Here is a 25,760-nt window from a genome sequence, read left to right on the forward strand (position 1 = left end):
ACTGGACTCTCCCAAGCGCTTAGTACAGTGCCCTGCACACGGTAAGTGCTCGATAAATACGACCGAATGACAAGTTCTGGGGTGGGGAGAGAGTGGGTGGGCAAGGGGGGATGGGGGGAGGCACTGCCCTGGGGAAGTGCGGAGGGGACACTGTACTGGCCTCCCCCCAACTCTGTGATCATCCCCTCCCCCGCCCCGTGCCCTCCACCGATACACCCATCGGCCCATTCTGTCTCCAACCCGATTATCCTGTTTCCAACCTGATTATCCTGTATAATAATGAATAATTCTGGGATATGTTAAGCGCTTACTATGTGTTAGGCACCGTTCCAAGTGCTGGGGCAGATAACGAGGTAATCGGGTTGGACGCCGTCTCTGTCCCACATAGGGCTGACGCTCTCAATCCCCATTTTCCAGATGAGGGAACTGAGGCCCGGAGATGAGGTGACTTCATTCATTCGATCGCATTTACTGAGCGCTTCCTGTGTGCAGGGCTCTGGACTAAGCGCCTGGGAAAGCACACTACATTCATTCATTCAATCGTATTTATTGTTTGGCCGCTCCCCCCAGCACCTGTATATATGTTTGTACAGATTTATTACTCTATTTTATTTTGTTAATCTGTTTTGTTTTGTTGTCCGTCTCCCCCTTCTAGACTGTGAGCCCGCTGTTGGGTAGGGACCGTCTCTAGATGTCACAAACAGTGACATTCCTTGCCCACAATAATAATAATACTAACGTTATTTATTAATCAGTCAATCGTATTTATTGAGTGCTGACTGTGTGCAGAGCACTGTACTAAGCGCTTGGGAAGTCCAAGTTGGCAACGTATAGAGACAGCCCCTACCCAACAGTGTGCTCACATCATCATCATCAATCGTATTTATTGAGCGCTTATTGTGTGCAGAGCACTGTACTAAGCGCTTGGGAAGTCCAAGTTGGCAACGTATAGAGACAGTCCCTACCCAACAGTGGGCTCACAGTCTGAAAGGGGGGAGTCAGAGAACAAAACCATACTAACAAAATAGATATGTACAAGTAAAATAAACAAATAAACTTATTAAGCGCTTACTATGTGCAAAGCCCTGTTCTAAGCAGACAACGAGCAGACGACATTATTATTATTCTTATAATGGCATTTATTAAGCGCTTACTATGTGCAAGGCACTGTTCTAAGCGCTGGGGAGGTTACAAGGTGATCAGGTTGTCCCAAGGGGGCTCACAGTCTTCATCCCCATTTTACAGATGAGGCAACTGAGGCCCAGAGAAGTGAAGTGACTTGCCCAAAGTCACACAGCTGACAAGTGGCAGAGCCGGGATTTGAACCCATGACCTCTGACTCCAAAGTCCGTGCTCTTTCCACTGAGCCATGCTGCTTCTCCAGGACTTGCCCCAGGTCCCACGGCAGAACCGGGATTAGAACCCATGACCTTCCGTCTCCCGGGCCGGGGCTCTCGCCCCTAGGCCGTGCTGCTTCCCAGCGCTTAGCACGGCGCTTTGCACATAGTAAGCGCTCAATAAATGCCATCATTATTATTATTTCCCAGGCTGAGCCCCTTCCTTCCTCTCCCCCTCGTCCCCCTCTCCATCCCCCCATCTTACCTCCTTCCCTTCCCCACAGCACCTGTATATATGGATATATGTTTGTACATATTTATTACTCTATTTTACTTGTACCTATCTATTCTATTTATTTTATTTTGTTAGTATGTTTGGTTTTGTTCTCTGTCTCCCCCTTTTAGACTGTGAGCCCACTGTTGGGTAGGGACTGTCTCTTTATGTTGCCAATTTGTACTTCCCAAGCGCTTAGTACAGTGCTCTGCACATAGTAAGCGCTCAATAAATATGATTGATGATGATGATTATTGATGACCAAAATTCCTCTTATTTCCAGGACACGATGGGCCCTGCCCGTTTCCATCTACGTGGCCTGCTCTTCGTCCAGCTGCTGTCCTGGACGACGGGTAGGCCGGGGACCGGGGTGTTAGGGGGGACGGGGGACCGGGGCGCGTTGGGAGTCCCTCTCACCCGCCCCGTGCCCACCCAGGTGCCCGCCCCTGCGTCCCCCGCAGCTTCGGCTACGGCTCCGTCGTCTGCGTCTGCAACGCCACTTACTGCGACTCGCCGGGCCCCCTGACCCTGCCGGCCCCGGGCACCTTCAGCCGCTACGAGACCAGCCGGGCCGGGCGCCGGTTTGAGCTGAGCCAGGGTGCCATCCGCCCCAACCGCACGGGCAGAGGTGCCACCCCCGGTGCCCAGTCAGTTGTCCCTGCGCCCCGGGTCCCTGCCACCTCAATGGCCCTGGCCTCGCCTCGGTTGCCCAGTGTCCCCAGCCTGGTGTCCCTGCCACCTCACTCCTTGGCCTGGCTCTGAGTTTTCCCCCCCCGTGCCCAGCCGGGTATCCCTGCGTCCCCAAACTGACCCCGACGTGTCGCCCGCCGGGCCCACGTCTGGGACCCGTTCCCAGCCGGGTATCCCTGCGTCCCCAAACTGACCCCGACGTGTCGCCCGCCGGGCCCATGTCTGGCCCATTCCCAGCTGGGAATCCCTTCCCTGCCCCACGTCCGCGGCCCCGGGCACCTTCAGCCGCTACGAGACCAGCCGGGCCGGGCGCCGGTTGGAGCTGAGCCAGGGTGCCATCCGCCCCAACCGCACGGGCAGAGGTGCCACCCCCGGTGCCCAGTCAGTTGTCCCTGCGCCCCGGGTCCCTGCCACCTCAATGGCCCTGGCCTCGCCTCGGTTGCCCAGTGTCCCCAGCCTGGTGTCCCTGCCACCTCGCTCCTTGGCCTGGCCCTGAGTTCCCCCCCCCCCCCCCAGTGCCCAGCCGGGTATCCCTGCGTCCCCAAACTGACCCCGACGTGTCGCCCGCCGGGCCCACGTCCGGCCCATTCCCAGCCGGGAATCCCTGCCCGGCCCCACGTCCGCGGCCCTGGGCACCTTCAGCCGCTACGAGACCAGCCGGGCCGGGCGCCGGTTTGAGCTGAGCCAGGGTGCCATCCGCCCCAACCGCACGGGCAGAGGTGCCACCCCCGGTGCCCAGTCAGTTGTCCCTGCGCCCCGGGTCCCTGCCACCTCAATGGCCCTGGCCTCGCCTCGGTTGCCCAGTGTCCCCAGCCTGGTGTCCCTGCCACCTCGCTCCTTGGCCTGGCCCTGAGTCCCCCCCCCCCCCCCCCGTGCCCAGCCGGGTATCCCTGCGTCCCCAAACTGACCCCGACGTGTCGCCCGCCGGGCCCACGTCCGGCCCATTCCCAGCCGGGAATCCCTGCCCGGCCCCACGTCCGCGGCCCTGGGCACCTTCAGCCGCTACGAGACCAGCCGGGCCGGGCGCCGGTTGGAGCTGAGCCAGGGTGCCGTCCACCCCAACTGCATGGGCAGAGGTGCCACCCCCGGTGCCCAGTCAGTTGTCCCTGCGCCCCGGGTCCCTGCCACCTCAATGGCCCTGGCCTCGCCTCGGTTGCCCAGTGTGCCCGGCCTGGTGTCCCTGCCACCTCGCTCCTTGGCCTGGCCCTGAGTCCCCCCCCCCCCCCCCGTGCCCAGCCGGGTATCCCTGCGTCTCCAAACTGAGCCCGACGTGTCGCCCGCCGGGCCCACGTCCGGCCCATTCCCGGCCGGGAATCCGTGCCCGGGCCTGACCCCTGGTCTCGCCCGCCGTGCCCGGCCCAGGTCTGCTGCTGACCCTGCGGCCGCAGCAGCTGTTCCAGCGCATCAAGGGGTTCGGGGGGGCCATGACGGACGCGGCCGCCCTCAACATCCTGGGCCTGAGCCCGCCCGCCCAGGACCAGCTGCTGCGGGCCTACTTCTCCGAGGATGGTGAGGACGCCCCCCGCCCGGGCCCCCCACTCCCGCGGCCCCCCGCCGCCCCCTGATGCCCCTCGCCCCCACCCCAGGCATCGAGTACAACGTGGTGAGGGTGCCCATGGCCAGCTGCGACTTCTCCATTCGCGTCTACACCTACGCCGACTCGCCCGGCGACTTCCAGCTGCTCAACTTCAGCCTCCCCGAGGAGGATACCAGGCTCAAGGTGGGCACCGCGGGGCCCCCGGGGGTCCGGCCGGTCCCGGCTCCCCTCCCTCCACCCCCGGGAAGCATTCATTCACTCCATCGGATGTACTGAGCGCTGACTGTGCGCAGAGCACTGGACTAAGCGCTCGGAAAGCACGAGTCGGCAACGGAGACGGTCCCTACCCAACAACGGGCTCAGCGTGGCGTCGCGGGTCCTAATCGATCGGTCGTACTTATTGAGCGCTTACTGTGTGCGGAGCACCGGACTAAGCGCTTGGGAACGTATAGAGACGGTCCCTACCCAACTGCGCCGTTTGTCTGCTGGGTGACCTTGGGCAAGCCACTTCACTTCTCCGGCCCTCAGTTACCTCATCTGCCAAATGGGGATTAATCAATCGTATTTATTGAGCGCTTACTGTGTGCACAGCAGTGTACTAAGCGCTTGGGAAGTCCAAGTTGGCAACGTATAGAGACGGTCCCTACCCAACTGTGCCGTTTGTCTGCCGGGTGACCTTGGGCAAGCCGCTTCACTTCTCCGGCCCTCAGTTACCTCATCTGCCAAATGGGGATTAATCAATCGTATTTATTGGGCGCTTAACTGTGTGCAGAGCACTGTACTAAGCGCTTGGGAAGTCCAAGTTGGCAACGTATAGAGACGGTCCCTACCCACCAGTGCCGTTTGTCTGCCGGGTGACCTTGGGCAAGCCGCTTCACTTCTCCAGCCCTCAGTTTGGGAATCAGAGGTCAAGGGTTCGAATCCCCACTCCGCCATTTGGCAGCTGTGGGACTTTGGGCAAGTCACTTCACTTCTCCGGGCCCCAGTGACCTCACCTGTAAAATGGGGATGAAGACTGGGAGCCCCATATGGGACAATCTGATCACCTTGTATCCGCCCCAGCGCTTAGAACAGTGCTTTGCACATAGTAAGCGCTTAACAAATACCAACATTATTATTATTATTATTACCTCATCTGCAAAATGGGGATTAATCAATCGTATTTATTGAGCGCTTACTGTGTGCAGAGCACTGGACTAAGCGCTTGGGAAGTCCAAGTTGGCAACATACAGAGACAGTCCCTACCCAACTGTGCCATTTGTCTGCTGGGTGACCTTGGGCAAGCCGCTTCACTTCTCCGGCCCTCAGTTACCTCATCTGCCAAATGGGGATTAATCAGTCGTATTTATTGGGCGCTTAACTGTGTGCAGAGCACTGGACTAAGCGCTTGGGAAGTACAAGTTGGCAACATACAGAGACAATCCCTACCCAACTGTGCCATTTGTCTGCTGGGTGACCTTGGGCAAGTCGCTTCACTTCTCCGGCCCTCAGTTACCTCATCTGCAAAATGGGGATTAATCAATTGCATTTATTGAGTGCTTACTGTGTGCACAGCACTGTACTAAGCGCTTGGGAAGTCCAAGTTGGCAACATATAGAGACAGTCCCTACCCAACTGTGCCATTTGTCTGCTGGGTGACCTTGGGCAAGCCGCTTCACTTCTCCGGCCCTCAGTTACCTCATCTGCAAAATGGGGATTAATTAATCAATCATATTTAATAATAATAATAATAATAATAATAATAATAATAATAATGGCATTTGTTAAGCGCTTACTATGTGAAAGCACTGTTCTAAGCGCCGGGGGGATACAAGGTGATCAGGTTGTCCCTCGTGGGGCTCACAGTCTTAATCCCCATTTTACAGATGAGGTAACTGAGGCTCAGAGAAGTTAAGTGACTTGCCCAAGGTCGCACAGCTGACGTGGCGGAGCTGGGATTCGAACCCATGACCTCGGACTCCAAAGCCCGGGCTCTTTCCGCTGAGCCACGCTGCTTCTCCATTTATTGAGCGCTTACTGTGTGCAGAGCACTGTACTAAGCGCTTGGGAAGTACGAGTTGGCGACATATAGAGACGGTCCCTACCCAACAGCGGGCTTACAGTCTAGAAGACGAAGATTAAGACTGGACTGTGGGCCCCACGTGGGACAGAGACGGATTTGCCGGCGTCCACCCCCGCGCTTAGTACAGTGCCTGGCAGCGTGGCTTAATGGAAAGAGCCCGGGCTTGACAGTCGGAGGTCGTGGGTTCTAATCCCGGCCCCGCCGCTTATCAGCTGTGTGACGTGGGGCAAGTCACTTCACTTCCGGGCCTCAGTGACCTCATCTGTCAAATGGGGATGAAGACTGGGAGCCCCACGGGGGACAACCTGATGACCCTGTATCTTCCCCAGCGCTTAGAACAGTGCTTGGCACATCGTAAGCGCTTACCAAATACCATCCTTCCTATTCCATAATAAGCACTTAACCAGTCCCATCGTTATTTATGCTGAGAAGCGGCGTGGCTCAGTGGAAAAGTGCCTGGGTTTTGTAGTTGGCGGTCACGGATTCAAATCCCGCCTCCGCCACTTGTCAGCTGGGTGACTTTGGGCGAGTCACTTCCCTTCTCTGGGCCTCAGTGACCTCATCTGGAAAATGGGGATTCATTCATTCAGTCGTATTTATTGAGCGCTTACTGTGTGCAGAGCACTGTACTGAGCGCTTGGGAAGTACATAAGACTGGATGAAGACTGTGAGCGACAACCTGGTCACCTTGTAACCTCCCCAGCGCTTAGAACAGTGCTTGGCACATAGTAAGCGCTGACCAAATACCATCCTTCCTATTCCATAATAAGCATTTAACCAGTCCCATTCTTTTAGACTGTGAGCCCAATGTTGGGTAGGGACTGTCTCTAGATGTTGCCAATTTGTACTTCCCAAGCGCTTAGTACAGTGCTCTGCACATAGTAAGTGCTCAATAAATATGATTGATTGATTGATTATGCTGAGAAGCAGCGTGGCTCAGTGGAGAAGTGCCTGGGTTTTGGAGTCAGAGGTCACGGGTTCAAATCCCGGCTCCGCCACTTGTCAGCTGGGTGACTTGGGGCGAGTCACTCCACTTCTCTGGGCCTCAGTGACCTCATCTGTAAAGTGGGGACTTATTCATTCAATCAATCAATCGTATTTATTGAGCGCTTACTGTGTGCAGAGCACTGTACTAAGCGCTTGGGAAGTCCAAGTTGGCAACATAGAGAGACGGTCCCTACCCAACAGTGGGCTCGCAGCCTAAAAGTTAAAACACTGTTCTAAGCGCTGGGGGGGGGGATACAAGGTGATCAGGTTGCCCCACTTGGGGCTCACAGTCTTAATCCCCATTTTACGGAGGAGGGAACTGAGGCACAGGGAAGTGAAGTGGCTTGCCCGGGGTCACGCAGCTAAATGGCAGAGCCAGGACTCGAACCCATGACCTCGCTGCTTCCCCTACTGAGCGCTTACTGTGTGCAGAGCACTGTACTGAGCGCTTGGGAAGTACAGGCTGGCAACGTGAGAGTGGATGAAGACTGTGAGCGGCGACCTGGTCACCTTGTAACCTCCCCAGCGCTTAGAACAGTGCTTTGCACGTAGTAAGCGCTTACTGTGGGCAGAGCACTGTACTAAGCACCGCCATAGACGCCCCCTGCTTCCACCCCCACCCACTTAAGCGACCTTCCTTACAGTGCCCCCCAACCCCCCCTTCCCGGTCCGGTCCTGACTGTTTATTTATTTATTTAACTTATTTGTACCTATCTATTCTATTTAGTTTATTTTGTGAGTATGTTTGGTTTTGTTCTCTGTCTCCCCCTTTTAGACTGTGAGCCCACTGGTGGGTAGGGACTGTTTCTATATGTTGCCAATTTGTACTTCCCAAGCGCTTAGTACAGTGCTCTGCACACAGTAAGCGCTCAATAAATACGATTGATGATGATGATGATGACTCCCCCCCCCCACCCCCACCCCGGGGAAAAGGCCCTTGTTATCACCAAGTTACATGTTTGTATGTATTTATTACCCTATTTATTTATTTATTTTACTTGTACCTATCTATTCTATTTCTTTTATTTTGTTAGTATGTCTGGTTTTGTTCTCCGTCTCCCCCTCCTAGACTGTGAGCCCACTGTTGGGTAGGGACCGTCTCTAGATGTTGCCAATTTGTACTTCCCAAGCGCTTAGTCCAGTGCTCTGCACACAGTAAGCGCTCAATAAATACGATTGATGATGATGATGATGACTCCCCCCCACCCCCCACCCCGGGGAAAAGGCCCTTGTTATCACCAAGTTACATGCTTGTACATATTTATTACCCTATTTATTTTACTTGTACCTATCTATTCTATTTCTTTGATTTTGTTAGTATGTCTGGTTTTGTTCTCCGTCTCCCCCTCCTAGACTGTGAGCCCGCTGTCGGGTAGGGCCCGTCTCTAGATGTTGCCAGCTTGGACTTCCCAAGCGCTTAGTCCAGTGCTCTGCACACAGTAAGCGCTCAATAAATACGATTGATGATGATGATGATGATGACTCCCTCCCCGCCCACCCCCCCACCCCGGGGAAAAGGCCCTTGTTATCACCAAGTTACATGCTTGTACATATTTATTACCCTATTTATTTTACTTGTACCTATCTATTTTATTTCTTTTATTTTGTTAGTATGCCTGGTTTTGTTCTCCGTCTCCCCCTTCTAGACTGCGAGCCCGTTGGTGGGTAGGGACCGTCTCTATATGTTGCCAGCTTGGACTTCCCAAGCGCTTAGTCCAGTGCTCTGCACACAGTAAGCGCTCAATAAATACGATTGATGATGATGACTCCCCCCCGCCCCCCCCCAACCCCGGGGAAAAGGCCCTTGTAATCACCAAGTTACATGTTTGGACGTATTTATTACCCTATTTATTTATTTATTTTACTTGTACCTATCTATTCTATTTATTTTATTGTGTTAGTATGTCTGGTTTTGTTCTCCGTCTCCCCCTCCTAGACTGTGAGCCCGCTGTCGGGTAGGGACCGTCTCTCGATGTTGCCAGCTTGTCCTTCCCAAGCGCTTAGTCCGGTGCCCTGCACGCAGTAAGCGCTCAATAAATACGATTGATTGATTGATTGATTGAGCGCTTACTGTGTGCAGAGCACCGGACTAAGCGCTTGGGAAGTACAAGCGCTCTGTGAGCCCACTGTTGTGTAGGGACCGTCTCTATGTGTTGCCAACTTGGACTTCCCAAGGGCTTAGTCCGGTGCCCTGCACACAGTAAGCGCTCAGTAAATACGATTGATTGATTGACTGATTGATTGATAAATGCCATCTTTTTGATGATGATGATGATGATGATTGTTCTGCCGTCAGATCCCCCTGCTGCACCGGGCCCTGGCCCTGGCCGCTCGCCCGGTGTCCCTGTTCGCCAGCCCCTGGACGGCTCCCGTCTGGATGAAGACCAACGGGGCCGTGAATGGGAAGGGCACCCTCAAGGGCCAGCCGGGGGACCGCTACCACCGCACCTGGGCCGACTACTTTGTCAAGTGAGGGCTGACCCCGCTTGCCCGCCTGCTGCCCCCCGTCCCCCCCCCGGGCACACCCACCCCTGACCTCCGGCTGACGTCCTCCCCCGGGCCTGGAATAGCCCCCAATAATAATAATAATGATGGCATTTAGTAAGCGCTTACTATGTGCAAAGCGCTGGGCATCAATCAATCAATCAATTTATTGACCGCTTACTATGTGCACAGCACTGTACCAAGCGCCTGGGAAGTACAAATTGGCAACATACAGAGACAGTCCCTACCCAACAGTGGGCTCACAGTATGTTTGGTTTTGTTCTCTGTCTCCCCCGTTTAGACTGTGAGCCCACTGGTGGGTAGGGACTGTCTCTGTGTGTTGCCAATTTGGACTTCCCAAGCGCTTAGGACAGCGCTCTGCACATAGTAAGCGCTCAATAAATACGATTGATGGTGATGATAAAAGGGGGAGACAGAGGAAAAAAAAAACAAAAAACCAGACATACTAACAAAATAAAATAAATAGAATAGATATGTACAAGTAAAATGGAGTAATAAATCTGTACAAACATATATACATATATACGGGTGCTGTGGGGAAGGGAAGGAGGTAAGATGGGGAGGATGGACGAGGGGGACGAGGGGGAGAGGAAGGAAGGGGCTCAGTGTGGGAAGGCCTCCTGGAGGAGGTGAGCTCTCAGCAGGGCCTTGAAGGGAGGAAGAGAGCCAGCTTGGCGGAGGGGCAGAGGGATTGGGGGCATTCCGGGCCCGGGGGAGGACGTGGGGATGTTACAAGGTGATCGGGTTGTCCCACGTGGGGCTCCCAGTCTCAATCCCCATTTTACAGATGAGGTAGCTGAGGCCCAGAGAAGTGAAGTGACTTGCCCAAAGTCACACAGCTGACAGTTGGTGGAGCCGGGGTTTGAACCCATGACCTCTGGCTCCAAAGCCCGGGCTCTTCTCCACTGAGCCACGCTGCTTCTCAATCCCTCTGCCCACCCGCCCAGCTCGCTCTCTTCCTCCCTTCAAGGCCCTACTGAGAGCTCACCTCCTCCAGGAGGCCTTCCCACACTGAGCCCCTTCCTTCCTCTCCCCCTCGTCCCCCTCTCCCTCCCCCCATTTTACCTCCTTCCCTTCCCCACAGCACCTGTATATATGGTTGTACATATTTATTACCCTATTTATTTTACTTGTACCTATCTATTCTATTTATTTAATTTTGTTAGTATGTTTGGTTTTGCTCTCTGTCTCCCCCTTTTAGACTGTGAGCCCGCTGTCGGGTAGGGACCGTCTCTAGATGTTGCCAACTTGGACTTCCCAAGCGCTTAGTACAGTGCTCTGCACACAGTAAGCGCTCAATAAATACGATTGATGATGATGATGATCACCGGTCCCGGGGTGCGTCACCCGGCCCCGGGGCACAATTGGATTGATGGATTTCCAGAGGGGGGAAACTGAGGCACGGAGAAGTGAGGTGACTTGCCCACGGTCACCCAGCGGGCTAGTGGCCGCTTCTCTAGTGGCTCAGTGGAAAGAGCCCGGGCTTGGGAGTCAGAGGTCATGGGTTCAAATCCCAGCTCCGCCAATTGTCAGCTGGGTGACTTTGGGCGAGTCACTTCTCTGGGCCTCAGTTCCCTCATCTGCAGAATGGGGATGATGACTGTGAGCCCCCTGTGGGACAACCTGATCACCTTGTAACCCCCCCAGCACTTAGGACAGTGCTTTGCACATAGTAAGTGCTTAACAAATGCCATTATTATTATTCTCTGGGCCTCAGTTCCCTCACCTGCAGAATGGGGATGAAGACTGGGAGCCCCCCATGGGACAACCTGATCACCCTGTAACCTCCCCAGCACTTGGAACAGTGCTTTGCACATAGTAAGCACTTAATGCAGCGCTTAGGACAGTGCTTTGCACATAGTAAGCGCTTAATGCAGCGCTTAGAACAGTGCTTTGCACGTAGTAAGCGCTTAATGCAGCGCTTAGAACAGTGCTTTGCACGTAGTAAGCGCTTAATGCAGCGCTTAGAACAGTGCTTTGCACGTAGTAAGCGCTTAATGCAGCGCTTAGAACAGTGCTTTGCACATAGTAAGTGCTTAATAAATGCCATTATTATTATTATTATTATTATTATTATTATTATTAGTGGCAGGATGGAGACTGGAACCCATCACCTTCTGAACTCCAGGGCTGTGCTCCATCCACTACACCCTGCTACCTCTCCCGGATGCGGGCCTGGGTTCTAATCCCGGCCCCACCCCACGTCAGCCCGTGTGACCTTGGGCAACTCACTGCACTTCTCTGGGCCTCGGGCCCCTCATCTGTGAAATGGGGATGAAGACCGTGAGGCCCCCGGGGGACCTCCTGATGGCCCTGTATCTCCCCCAGCACTTGGAACATCGCTTTGCACATAGTAAGCGCTTAATGCAGCGCTTAGAACAGTGCTTTGCACATAGTAAGCGCTTAATACAGCACTCAGAACTGCTCTGCACATAGTAAGCGCTTAATACAGCGCTTAGAACAGTGCTTTGCACACAGTAAGCGCTTAATAAATGCCATTATTAGTGGCAGAACGGAGACTAGAACCCATCACCTTCTGAACTCCAGGTCTGTGCTCCGTCCACTACACCCTGCTACCTCTCCCGGACGCGGGCCTGGGTTCTAATCCCAGCCCCACCCCACGTCTGCCCGTGTGACCTTGGGCAACTCACTGCGCTTCTCTGGGCCTCGGGCCCCTCATCTGTGAAAAGGGGATGAAGGCCGTGAGGCCCCCGGGGGACCTCCTGATGGCCTTGTATCTCCCCTAGAAACTTAGAACAGTGCTTGGCACATCATCATCATCATCAATCGTATTTATTGAGTGCTTACTGTGTGCAGAGCACTGTACTAAGCGCTTGGGAAGTACAAATTGGCAACATATAGAGACAGTCCCTGCCCAACAGTGGGCTCACAGTCTAAAAGACTTAACCAATATCATTAACCAATATATATTGCTTAATATATTATATAATATAATATATATAACCAATATATATTATTATATATTATTATTATATATATTATATATATTAACCAATATATATAATATATTGGTTAATATATTATATATTAATATATATTGGTTAGTGATATACCAATATATATATTAACCAATATATAGGTTATATATTATAATAATATAATATTAACCAATATAATTATAATATAATATAGTTAATATGTATTATATATATTATATATAATTAATATAACCAATAATATATATTGGTTATATATTAACCAATATATATTAACCAATATATTAACCAATATATTTATTAACCAATATAGATATTGCTTAACCAATATTATTATTATTATTATTATTACCCGCCCCCTCACCCCGCCGACCCGATGCCATCACTGGGCATCACTGCCCCCCACCGCTGGCCCCGGGGGGCATCCACCCGACCTCTGGGGCAGACCCACCACCCAATCCCCGCTGCCCCGTGCCAACGCCCGACCCTCCCCGCGGCCCCCGGTGCCCGCCGCCAACCGGTGCCCGCCGGTGCCCGCCGGTTGCAGGTTCCTGGACGCCTACGCGGCCCACGGCCTGCGGTTCTGGGCGGTGACGGCGGAGAACGAGCCGTCGGCCGGCCTGCTGAGCGGCTACCCCTTCCAGTGCCTCGGCTTCACGCCCGAGCACCAGCGCGACTTCATCGCCCGCGACCTGGGCCCCGCGCTGGCCGCCAGCGCCCACAGTGCCACCCGCCTGCTCATGCTGGACGACCAGCGCCTGCTGCTGCCCCGCTGGGCGCAGGTGGTGAGTCAGCCCGGTGCCAACCCGCCTCCACCCGGAGAAGCGGCGTGGAGCCCGAGGTCGTGGGTTCGAGTCCCGCCTCCGCCACATCTCTGCTGTGTGAGTTGGGCGAGTCACTTCTCTGAGCCTCAGTTCCCTCATCTGGAAAATGAGCCCCGTGTGGGACCACCTGATCACCTTGTAGCCCCCCCAGCGCTTAGAACGGTGCTTTGCACGTAGTAGGCGCTTAATAAATGCCATCATTACTTATTTCGGGGGGCGGGGACCCCAACCCTGTGATACCTGGAGAAGGAGCTGTACCCACGAGCCTCGGCCGCCGGCAGTTCTTCTTTGGAGACTCGCGAGCGTGTGCGGGGTTTTTTTGGCCAGTGTTGTCTCCCCCAGCCTCCCGTCTCTGCCCCACTGGGAGAGACGCCCCGGGCACTGGGGTTTTGCCCGGGGGCGCGGGCCTGTGGCCCAGCTGAGCGATAATGACGATGATGATACTCGTTAAAGCACTTTGTGCCAGGCACTGGGCCGGAGCCACGCTAATCGGGGCTGGACACAATCAATCAATCAATCGTATTTATTGAGCGCTTACTATGTGCAGACCACTGTACTAAGCGCTTGGGAAGTACAAATTGGCATCACATAGAGACAGTCCCTACCCAACAGTGGGCTCACAGTCTAAAAGAAGACTAAAAGACACAGTCCCCGTCCCACGTGGGGCTCACGCTCTCAATCCCCATTTTACAGAGGAGGGAACTGAGGCAGAGGAAAGGGAAGTGACTTCTCCAGGCTCCCGCCGCAGGCAAGGATTAGAACCCAGGTCCTCCTGAGTCCCAGGGCCGGACTCTAGGCCTCGCTGCTTTCCACGTGCCCGCCCCTCTCCCCCGGCCGCGTCTCTTCACCTCCCCCTTTTAGACTGTGAGCCCGCTGTTGGGTAGGGACCGGCTATGTTGCCAAGCGCTTAGTCCAGTGCTCCGCACACAGTAAGCGCTCAATAAGTACGACTGATTGATTGCTTGAGGCCTCACCCGGCTCTGGGCGGGCGCGTGCCCGTACTCCGGGGGGTGAGGCGTCCTGCCCACGGTGACCCCACGGCCTCACCCTGGCGCAACCCCGGGGACACGCGTGTGCCCACGCCTCACCCTGCCCCCCGTGCCAGGGACCCCAACCTACTCGCCCTTCCCCGGCACTGGACGGGCGTCCCCCACGCCCACTGTTGGGTAGGGACTGTCTCTATGTGATGCCAACTTGTACTTCCCAAGCGCTTAGTACAGTGCTCTGCACATAGTAAGCGCTCAATAAATACGATTGATCGATTGATTGACCCCCCACCCCGTCCCGCAGGTGCTGGGGGACCCCTCGGCGGCGCGGTACGTCCACGGGGTGGCCGTGCACTGGTACCTGGACTTCCTGGCGCCCGCCAACGCCACGCTGGGCGAGACGCACCGGCTGTTCCCGGACACGATGCTCTTCGCCTCCGAGGCCTGCGTGGGCTCCAAGTTCTGGGAGCAGAGCGTGCGGCTGGGCTCCTGGGACCGCGGCAACCGCTACAGTCACAGCATCATCAGCGTGAGAGCCCCCCCCCCCCGCCCCCGCCGCTTCTTCGGACCTCAGTTTACCCCACCTGTGCAACGGGGACGGAAGACTGTGAGCCCCGTGCGGGACGGGGACCGTGTCCGACCCGTTTGCCCGGAATAGCGACGGTGAAATGGGGACGGAAGACGGTGGGCCTCGTGCGGGACGGGGACCGTGTCCAACCCGTTTGCCCGTAGTAATAACGGTGATGGTACTTGTTACGCGCTTACTACGTGCGAAACGCTGTTCAGAGCGCCGGGGAGGTTACGGGGTGATCAGGCTGTCCCCCGGGGGGCTCACAGTCTTCATCCCCATTTGACAGGCGGGGTAACTGAGGCACAGAGGGTGCAAGCCACCCAGCTGACAAGTGGCGGAGCCGGGATTTGAACCCGTGACCTCGGGCTCTTCCCACTGAGCCACGCTGCTTCTCCTCACCCACCCCGGTGCTTAGTACAGTGCCCGGCACATACCGAGCGCTTCGTAGCGGATAGAGCCCGGGAGTCAGGTCAAGGGTTCTAATCCCGGCTCTGCCACTGGTCTGCTGTGTGGACTGAGGCAAGTATCTTTACGTCTCTGGGCCTCAGTTCCCTCATCTGTAAAATGGGGATTAAGACTGTGAGCCCCACATGGGACGGGGACCGTGTCCAACCTTGTTCGCTTCCCAGTGCTTAGTACGGTGCCCGGCACGTAGCAGGCGCTCAACAAATACCATCATTATTATTATTGGTGAATCCCTATTTTGCAGATGAGGGAATAATAATAATAATAATGGCATTTATTAAGCGCTTACTATGTGCAAAGCCCTGTTCTAAGCGCTGGGGAGGTTACAAGGTGATAAAGTTGTCCCACGGGGGGCTCACAGTCTTCATCCCCATTTTCCAGATGAGGAAACCGAGGCCCAGAGAAGTGAAGTGACTTGCCCAAAGTCACACAGCTGACGATTGGCAGAGGGAATAATAATAATAATAATAACGTTGGTGTTTGTTAAGCGCTTACTATGTGCAAAGCACTGCTCTAAGCGCTGGGGCGGATCCAAGGCGATCAGATTGTCCCATACGGGGCTCCCAGCCTTCATCCCCATTTTACAGGTGAGGTCACTGGGGCCCGGAGAAGTGAAGTGACTTGCCCAAAGTCACACAGCTGACAATTGGCAGAGGGAATAATAATAATGTTGGTGTTTGTTAAGCGCTTACTATGTGCAAAGCACTGCTCTAAGTGCTGGGGCGGATCCAAGGCGATCAGATTGTCCCATACGGGGCTCCCAGCCTTCATCCCCATTTTACAGGTGAGGTCACTGGGGCCCGGAGAAGTGAAGTGACTTGCCCAAAGTCACACAGCTGACAATTGGCAGAGGGAATAATAATAATGTTGGTGTTTGTTAAGCGCTTACTATGTGCAAAGCACTGCTGTAAGCGCTGGGGCGGATCCAAGGCGATCAGATTGTCCCATATGGGGCTCCCAGCCTTCATCCCCATTTTACAGGTGAGGTCACTGGGGCCCGGAGAAGTGACTTGCCCAAAGTCCCACAGCTGCCAAAAGGCGGAGTGGGGATTCGAACCCTTGACCTCTGACTCCCAAACCCGGGCTCCTTCTCTGCGGCAGCGCCGGGGGGCGGAGGGCGGGCGGCCACGCTGCCGTGGGCATTAAAGGGCGAGGAAGAAGCGCTTACTGCGTGCCCAGCACTGTTCTAGATACAGATTCATCACTGGGGCTCGCAGTCTTACCGTTCTTCCGCCCCCGTCTGCCCTGCCCTCGAACCCAGAACCTGCTGCACCACGTGGCGGGGTGGACCGACTGGAATTTGGCCCTGAACCCCGACGGGGGGCCCAACTGGGTGCGGAACTTCGTGGACAGCCCCGTCATCGTGGACCTCGCCCACGACGCCTTCTACAAGCAGCCCATGTTCTACCACCTGGGTCACTTCAGGTCCGCGCCGGGCGAGGAGCGGGGAGCGGGTGGGCAGGGGCACGGGGTGGCACGGGGGGCGCTGACCGGGCCGCCCCCGTCCCCCAGCAAGTTCATCCCCGAGGGGTCGCGGCGAGCGGGGCTGGACGCCAGCGGGCCCTCGGAGCTGGAGGCCGTGGCCGTCCTGAGGCCCGACGGGGCCGCCGTGGTGGTCGTCCTCAACAGGTGAGGGGGCGGGCGGGCGGCGGGCCCGGGGCGGCGGGGGTGGCACCGCCCCGCCGGACCCTCACCCCCCGGTCCCCCGCCGCCCCTCCAGCTCCTTCCGGGACGTGCCGCTGACCCTGGAGGACCCCGCGACGGGCTTCGTCGAGAGCCTGGTGCCCGCTCACTCCATCCACACCTACCTGTGGCGGCGGCGCCGGGGGGCGGGGGGCGGGCCGCCGGGCCGCGCCGCCGCCGGGCATTAAAGGAGGAGGAAGCAGCGTGTGGCTACGTCGGTGGGCGCCGGACGCGGGGTGGGTAGCGAGTAGCGGCTTTATTCCCGGCGGGGCGGGCGCGACCCGCGCTCAGTCCTCGTCCTCGTCGTCCGCCAGGGCGAGGGGCCGGGGGCCGGGGGCCCGGGCGGGCACTGCCCGCTGGATGGAGACGATGCCGCTCAGCAGGGCGTAGCCCACCATGGCCGCCAGGCCCACCAGCACCGCCAGGACCTGTCCTCGCCGCCCAAAAGGCGGGTCCTCGGGGGCCACGGGGGCCGCGGGGGCCGCCGGCTGGAACTCCCCTGTGGGGGCAAGACGGGGGAGGACGGGGGTCAGCCCCTGCCCACCGGCTGCCCCCCGCCTACCGCCGGACCCTCAAACCCCGAACGGGGGCCCAAGGGGACCCGTCTCAACCTGGTCCCGGAAGTAATCATCATCATCATCATCATCAGAATAATTATTGGGGTATTTGTTAAGCGCTGACTACGCGTCGGGCACTGAACTAAGCGCGGTGGGGCGGTGGGGGGGAGAATAATAATAACAGTGATGGCGTTTGTGAGAAGCAGCGGGGCGCGGTGGAAAGAGCCCGGGCTTGGGAGCCAGAGGTCACGGGTTCGAATCCAGCCTCCGCCGCTGGTCAGCGGTGTGACTTTGGGCAGGTCACTTCTCTGGGCCTCAGTGACCTCATCTGTAAAATGGGGGTTGAGATCGTGAGCCCCACGGGGGACAACCTGATGACCGCTTAGAACAGTGCTTTGCATATAGGAACTGCTTACCAAATACCATTATTATTATTAGTAGTAGTAGTAGTAAGCGCTTACCAGATACCGTTATTATTATTATTATTATTATTAAGCGCTTACGATGTGCAAAGCACTGTTCTAAGCGCTGGGGAGGTTCCAAGGTGATCAGGCTGCCCCAGGGAGGGCTCCTAGTCTTAATCCCCAGTTTACAGATGAGGCGACTGAGGCCCAGAGAAGGAAGTGACTTGCCCAAAGTCACCCAGCTGACAATCATCATCATCAATCGCATTTACTGAGCGCTTACTGTGTGCAGAGCACTGTACTAAGCGTTTGGGAAGTCCAAGTTGGCAACATATAGAGACAGTCCCTACCCAACAGTGGGCTCACGGTCTAAAAGACAAGTAGCGGAGCCGGGATTTGAACCCATGACCTCGGACTCCAAAAGCCCGGGCTCTTCCCACTGCGCCGCGCTGCTTCAAAGAAATACAAAGAAATCAGGTTGGACACAAGCCCCCACATGCCCACCCTCTCTGACCCTCACTAGATCCTGGCTTGGCATTAATACTACTACTACTAATAACGATGGTACTTGTACTTCCCAAGCGCTTAGTACAGTGCTCTGCACACAGTAAGCGCTCAATAAATACGATTGATTGATTGATTGATTGATTAAGCGCTTACTATGGGCCAAGTACTATACTATGTGCGGGGCTAGATACAAGTTAATCAGGTTGGACGCAGCCCCTGACCCCCGTGGGGCTCACAGTCTTCACCCCCATTGTACAGATGAGGGAACTGAGGCCCAGAGAAGTGAAGTGACTCGCCCCAGGTCACACAGCGGAGAAGCGTCGGAGCAGGGATTAGAATCCATGACCTTCCAAATCCCAAGCCCAGGCCACGTCGCGGCATAGCCGGCCCCCCAACCTGGGCCGCCGGGAGGAAGGAGAGGCCGGAAGGTCACGGGTTCTAATCCCGCCTCCGTCACGTGTCTGCTGTGTGACCCTGGACAGGTCACTTCCCTCCTCCGGGCCTCAGTTACCTTGTCTGTAAAATGGGGATTGAGCGTGCGAGCCCCACGTGTCTGGCCTGATTTGCCTGTAGCCCAATGCCCGGCACATAGTAAGCGCTTCTTAGCGGATAGAGCCCGGGATTGGGAGTCAGAAGGTCATGGGTTCTAAAAATAATAATGATGGTATTTGTTAAGCGCTTACTATGTGCAAAGTGCTGTTCTAAGCAGTGGGGAGGTTACAAGGTGATCAGGTTGTCTCATGGGGGGCTCACAGTTTTCATCCCCATTTTCCAGATGAGGTCACTGAGGCCCAGAGAAGTGAAGTGACTCGCCCAAAGTCACCCAGCTGACAGTTGGCGGAGCCGGGATTTGAACCCATGACCTCCGACTCCAAAGCCCGGGCTCTTTCCACTGAGCCACGCCGCTTCTCCCAGCTCTGCCGTGTGTCTGCTGTGTGGCCCTGGGCAAGTTATTTGACTTCTCTGGGGATGAATTACCTCATTTGTAAAATAATAATAATAATGGCATTTGTTAGGCGCTTACTATGTGCAAAGCACTGTTCTAAGCGCTGGGGGGGGGATACAAGGTGATCAGGTTGTCCCACGGGGGGCTCACATTTTTCGTCCCCATTTTAGAGATGAGGGAACTGAGGCTCAGAGAAGTTAAGTGACTTGCCCAAGGCGTGGTGCAGAGCCGGGATTCGAACCCATGACCTCGGACTCCCAAGCCGGGGCTCTTTCCACTGAGCCCCACGTGGGACAGGGACTGTGTCCAACCTGACTCTGTTGTATCTGCCCCCTCACTTAGAAGGGCGCCTGGCACATAATAAGTGCTTAACAAATCCCGCGATAATAATAATTAATTACTAAATACCACAATTATTATTACTAGAGGTGCTGCTGATCCCGAACCTACATCCCGAAGCAGCGTGGCTCAGTGGAAAGAGCCCGGGCTTTGGAGTCAGAGGTCAGGGGTTCGAATCCTGGCTCCGCCACTTGTCAGTTGTGGGACTCTGGGCAAGTCACTTCACTGGGCCTCAGTTCCCTCATCTGTAAAATGGGGGTGAAGACTGTGAGCCCCCCCCCGTGGGACAACCTGATCACCCTGTAAGCTCCCCAGTGCTTAGAACAGTGCGTTGCACATAGTAAGCGCTTAATAAATGCCGTCATTATTATTATTATTATTAAAAGGAGGCACGGCCAACCCAAGGCAGCGTGGCTCCGTGGAAAGAGCCTGGACTTGAGAGCCAGAGGTCCTGGGTTCTAATCCCTGCTCCACCACTCGTGTGTGACTTTGGGCGAGTCACTTCACTTCTCGGGGCCTCAGTTCCCCCATCTGTACAATGGGGATAAGACCGTGCTTGAGCCCCACGTGTTACACGGACCGTGACCAACCTAACTCGTATCCACCCCAGCGCTTAGAACAGCTCCTGGCACGTAGTAAGCGCTTAAGGCAGCGTGGCTCGGTGGAAGGAGCCCGGGCTTGGGAGTCCGAGGTCGTGGGTTCTAATCCCGGCTCCGCCACTTGTCAGCTGCGTGGCCTTGGGCGAGCCACTTCACGTCTCTGTGCCTCAGTGACCTCATCTGTAAGATGGGGATGAAGACGGTGAGCCCCAGCGGGGACAACCTGATCCCCCAGCGCTTAGAACAGCTCCTGGCACATAGTAAGCACTTAACGCAGCATGGCTCAGTGGAAAGAGCGCGGGCTTGGGAGTCCGAGGTCATGGGTTCTAATCCCGGCTCCGCCACTTGTCAGCTGCGTGTCACATCTCTGTGCCTCAGTGACCACATCTGTAAAATGGGGATGAAGACGGTGAGCCCCAGCAGGGACAACCTGATCACCTTGTATCCCCCCCCAGCGCTTGGCACCTAGTAAGCACTTAACAAATACCACCATTATTGTTATCATCATTACCACCATTTTGGCACCTAGTAAGCACTTAACAGATACCACCATTATTGTTATCATCACCACCACCATTTTGGCACCTAGTAAGCACTTAACAAATACCACCATTATTGTTATCGTCATTACCACCATTTTGGCACATAGTAAGCACTTAACAGCTACCACCCTTATTATCATCATTATCACCACCATTTTGGCACCTACTAAGCACTTAACAAATACCACCATTATTGTTATCATCATTACCACCATTTTGGCACATAGTAAGCACTTAAATACCACCATTATTGTTATCATCATTACCACCACTTTGGCACCTAGTAAGCACTTAACAGATACCACCATTATTGTTATCATCATTATCACCACCATTTTGGCACCTAGTAAGCACTTAACAAATACCACCATTATTGTTATCATCATTACCACCACTTTGGCACCTAGTAAGCACTTAACAGATACCACCGTTATTATCATCATTATTACCACCATTTGGGCACCTAGTAAGCACTTAATAAACACCACCATTATTGTTATCATCATTACCACCATTTTGGCACCTAGTAAGCACTTAACAGATACCACCGTTATTATCATCATTATTACCACCATTTGGGCACCTAGTAAGCACTTAACAAATACCACCATTATTATCATCGTTATTATTACCATTATTATTATTATAAAATTATAATTCATATTATAAAATTAGTATTAATATCGTTATTGTTAACGATACTAAGCTGGGCCCTGGGGGAAGCGGAGGTGCAGCCCACCCCCCCGGACCTTCGCCCCCAAGGCTTTCCCTCGGGGAAGGGGCGACGCGGCGGCCGCGCTCACCTGGGTCCCGGGGGAAGTAGAGGCGCAGGATGCGCGTGCAGAAAGCGGTCAGGTTGGTGAGGGTCCTCACGTGGGCCTGCAGCTTCCCGCTGGGCAGCTGGACGTGCAGCAGGAGCGCCACGTGGCTGAAGACGAAGGCGTCCAGGGAGGCCGGCCTGAGGGGACGGGATGGGGGAGACGACGCGCACCCGCGCAACGTGAGGCCCGGGCACACAAGCTGTACTAAACGCTTGGGAAGTACAAGTTGGCAATATACAGAGACAGTCCCTACCCAACAGCGGGCTCACAGTCTAAAAGGGGGAGATGAAGAGAGGCCCAGGGAGGGAGAGACGTGGATGGCGAGAGGCCGGGGGAGAGGGGCAGGGGGCGGGCACGTGGAAAGCAGCGAGGCCTAGAGTCCGGGCCTGGGACTCAGGAGGACCTGGGTTCTAATCCTTGCCTGCTGCGGGACCCTGGAGAAGTCACTTCACTTTTCTCTGCCTCAGTTCCCTCCTCTGTAAAATGGGGATTAAGAGTGTGAGCCCCACGTGGGACGGGGACTGTGTCCAACCCCGATTAGCGTGTCTCCGGCCCACTGCCTGGCACAGAGTAAGTGCTCTCCCCCCCATCTTACCGCCTTCCCTTCCCCACAGCACCTGTATAGATGGATATATGTTTGTACATATTTATTACTCCATTTATTTTACTTGTACCTATCTATTCTATTTATTTTATTTTGTTAGTATGTTTGGTTTTGTTCTCCGTCTCCCCCCTTTTAGACTGGGAGCCCACTGTTGGGTAGGGACTGTCTCTAGATGTTGCCAATTTGTACTTCCCAAGTGCTTAGTACAGTGCTCTGCACACAGTAAGCGCTCAATAAATACGATTGATGATTAGACAGGCGGGCGACGATACACACACACACACATGCTGACACAACTTTAGGTGGGCAGGGGCGGGCACGTGGGCACCTCCCGGCTTGGGGGCCAAAGGACGTGGGTTCCAATCCCACTTGTCAGCTGGGTGACCTTGGGCAAGTCAATAATAATAATAATAATGGAAGCATTTATTAAGCGCTTACTATGTGCAAAGCACCGTTCTAAGCGCTGGGGAAGTTGACAAGGTGATCAGGTTGTCCCACAGGGGGCTCACAGTCTTCATCCCCATTTGACAGATGAGCCCACTGTTGGGTAGGGACTGTCTCTCTATTTTGCCAATTTGTACTTCCCAAGCGCTTAGTACAGTGCTCTGCACACAGTAAGCGCTCAATAAATACGACTGATGATGAGGGAACTGAGGCCCAGAGAAGTTAAGTGATTTGCCCAAAGTCACACAGCTGATAAATGGTGGAGCCGGGATTTGAACCCGTGACCTCTGACTCCAAAGCCCAGGCTCTTTCCACTGAACCACGCTGCTTCTTATTGAGCGCTTACTGTGTGCAGAGCACTGGACAAAGCGCTTGGGAAGTCCAAGTTGGCAACATAGAGAGACGGTCCCTAGCCAACAGTGGGCTCACAGTCCAAAAACGCTTCGCTTCTCTGGGCCTCAGTTCCCTCATTTGTAAAACGGGGATTCATTCATTCATTCATTCAATCATATTTATTGAGCGCTTCCTGTGTGCAGAGCACTGGACTAAGCGCTTGGGAAGGACAGGCAACGTATAGAGACGGGCTCACAGTCTAGAAGGAAGATGGTGAGCCCCGCGTGGGGCAACCTGATCAACTCGTATCTCCCCCAGCGCTTAGAACAGTGCTTGGCACATAGTAAGCGCTTCAGAGATACCATCATCAGCCGGAGCGTTGCAGTCAATAATAATGATGGCATTTGTTGAGCGCTTATTATGTGCAAAGCACTGTTCTAAGCGCTGGGGAGGATACAAGGGGAGCAGGTTGTCCCACGTGGCACCCAGAGGCGGAGATCAATCAATCAATCAATCAATCGTATTTATTGAGCGCTCACTGTGTGCAGAGCACTGGACTAAGCGCTTGGGAAGTCCAAGTTGGCAACATCTAGAGACAGTCCCTACCCAACAGTGGGCTCACAGTCTAAAAGGGGGAGATGAAGAGAGGCCCGGGGAAGGAGACGTGGATGGCGAGAGGCCGGGGGAGAGGGGCAGGGGGTGGGCACGTGGAAAGCAGTGAGGCCTAGAATCCGGGACTGGGACTCAGAAGGACCTGGGTTCTAATCCTTGCCTGCTGCGGGACCCTGGAGAAGTCACTTCCCTTTCCTCTGCCTCAGTTCCCTCCTCTGTAAAACGGGGATTAAGAGTGTGAGCCCCACGTGGGACGGGGACTGGGTCCAGCCCCGATTAGCGTGTCTCCGGCCCACTGCCTGGCACAGAGTAAGTGCTCTCCCCCTCCCCTTCGTCCCCCTCTCCATCCCCCCCATCTTACCTCCTTCCCTTCCCCACAGCACCTGTATATATGTTTGTACATATTTATTACTCTATTTATTTATTTATTTTACTTGTACATATCCATTCTATTTATTTTATTTTGTTAGTATGTTTTGTTTTGTTCTCTGTCGCCGCCTTCTAGACTGTGAGCCCAGTGTTGGGTAGGGACTGTCTCTAGATGTTGCCAACTTGGACTTCCCAAGCGCTTAGTACAGTGCTCTGCACACAGTAAGTGCTCAATAAATACGACTGATGATGATGATGAATATCGTCATCGTCATTATCCGTCAGCTGGGCCACAGGCCCGCGCCCCCGGGCAAAACCCCAGTGCCCGGGGCGTCTCTCCCAGAGGGGCAGAGGCGGGAGGCTGGGGGAGACAACACTGGCCAAAAAACCCCGCACACACTCACGAGTCTCCGAAGAAGAACTGCTGGCGGCCGAGTCTCTGGGACAGAAGCGTCAGACACTCGCGGGCCTCCCGGTACAGCTGGAGGGGGAAAAGGTCAGGGGTCACCAATCAATCAATCAATCATATTTATTGAGCGCTTACTGTGTGCAGAACGCTGTACTAAGCGCTTGGGAAGTCCAAGTTGGCAACATCTAGAGACGGTCCCTACCCAACAGCGGGCTCACAGTCTAAAATGGGGAGACGGAGAACAAAACCAAACATACTAACAAAATAAATAGAGTAGATAGGTACACCAGTCCCCCTTTTAGACTTGTATTCCCCCCCGCCACACCCCCGCCAGCGCTTAGAACAGTGCTTGGCACATAATAATAATAATGATGGCATTTATTAAGCGCTTACTATGTGCCAAGCACTCTTCTAAGCACTGGGGAGGTTACAAGGTGGTGAGGTTGTCACAGTCTTCATCCCCATTTGACAGATGAGGTCACTGAGGCCCAGAGAAGCAAAGTGACTTGCCCAAAGTCACACAGCTGACAAGTGGCAGAGCTGAGATTTGAACCCATGACCTCTGACCTCTTGCCACTGAGCCATGCTCCTTCTCATAATAAGCCCTTAATAAATGCCATCATTATTATTTATTAGAAGCAGTGTGGCTCAGTGGAAAAGAGCCCAGGCTTTGGAGTCCGAGGTCATGGGTTCAAATCCCAGCTCTGCCAATTGTCAGCTGTGTGACTTTGGGCACGTCGCTTCACTTCTCTGAGCCTCCGTTCCCTCATCTGTAAAATGGGGGTGAAGACTGTGAGCCCCCCGTGCGACCACCTGATCACCTTGTAACCTCCCCAGCGCTTAGAACAGTGCTTGGCACCTAGTAAGCGCTTAATAAGCAGCATGGCTCAGCGGAAAGAGCCCGGGCTTTGAAGTCGGTTCAAATCCCGGCTCTGCCACTTGTCGGCTGTGTGATTTGGGCGAGTCACTTCACTTCTCCGGGCCTCAGTTCCCTCCTCTGTAAAATGGGGATGAAGACTGTGAGCCCCCCGTGGGACAACCTCATCACCTCGTAAATTCCCCAGCGCTTTGCACAAAGTGCTTAATAAATGCCATCATCATCATTATTATTATTATTATTAGAGGAGGGGAAGACAGACATTAATCTAGAGTGGGGCTCCTCCCGCAAGCGCTTAGTCCTATCAATCAATCGCATTTATTGAGCGCTGGCTGTGTGCAGAGCACTGTACTAAGCGCTTGGGAAGTCCAAGTTGGCAACATCACCATCATCAATCGTATTTATTGAGCGCTTACTGTGTGCAGAGCGCTGTACTAAGCGCTTGGGAAGTCCAAATTGGCAACACGTAGAGACAGTCCCTACCCAACAGTGGGCTCACAGTCTAAAAGGGGGAGACAG

The 25,760-nt window shown here is 54.6% G+C and overlaps 2 protein-coding genes across 2 annotated transcripts in view; one reads left to right on the forward strand and one right to left on the reverse strand.

Moving 5' to 3' along the window:
- GBA (glucosylceramidase beta) lies at positions 1-17,103 on the forward strand. The gene is made up of 11 exons (XM_038769056.1): positions 1-41; positions 1,895-1,964; positions 2,048-2,239; positions 3,664-3,810; positions 3,888-4,021; positions 9,184-9,356; positions 12,897-13,134; positions 14,464-14,688; positions 16,457-16,620; positions 16,708-16,824; positions 16,916-17,103. Exons 2-11 carry the CDS (start codon positions 1,901-1,903, stop codon positions 17,064-17,066), a joined length of 1,605 nt encoding a protein of 534 aa, XP_038624984.1. The 5' UTR covers positions 1-41; positions 1,895-1,900; the 3' UTR covers positions 17,067-17,103.
- Positions 17,100-25,760, reverse strand: part of MTX1 (metaxin 1) — a 21,628-nt gene continuing 12,967 nt past the window's right edge. The window contains exons 6-8 of the mRNA XM_038769033.1: positions 24,360-24,436; positions 21,576-21,730; positions 17,100-17,377 (exon numbers count right to left, since the gene is read on the reverse strand). Of these exons, the coding sequence (XP_038624961.1) occupies positions 17,166-17,377; positions 21,576-21,730; positions 24,360-24,436 (444 nt within the window). The 3' untranslated portion in view covers positions 17,100-17,165. The remainder of the gene's footprint in view (positions 17,378-21,575; positions 21,731-24,359; positions 24,437-25,760) is intronic.

Source organism: Tachyglossus aculeatus, chromosome Y4 (genome assembly GCF_015852505.1).
Source record: "Tachyglossus aculeatus isolate mTacAcu1 chromosome Y4, mTacAcu1.pri, whole genome shotgun sequence".
Taxonomy (NCBI): Eukaryota; Metazoa; Chordata; class Mammalia; order Monotremata; family Tachyglossidae; genus Tachyglossus; species Tachyglossus aculeatus.

Bases quoted from the DNA above. Each gene is read 5' to 3' on its own strand.
- GBA (XM_038769056.1), top strand. From the start codon at position 1,901: ATGGGCCCTGCCCGTTTCCATCTACGTGGCCTGCTCTTCGTCCAGCTG. The intron at 1,965-2,047 runs GTAGGCCGGGGA...GTGCCCACCCAG, and splicing joins GCTGCTGTCCTGGACGACGG to GTGCCCGCCCCTGCGTCCCC. The intron at 14,689-16,456 runs GTGAGAGCCCCC...CCTCGAACCCAG, and splicing joins ACAGTCACAGCATCATCAGC to AACCTGCTGCACCACGTGGC.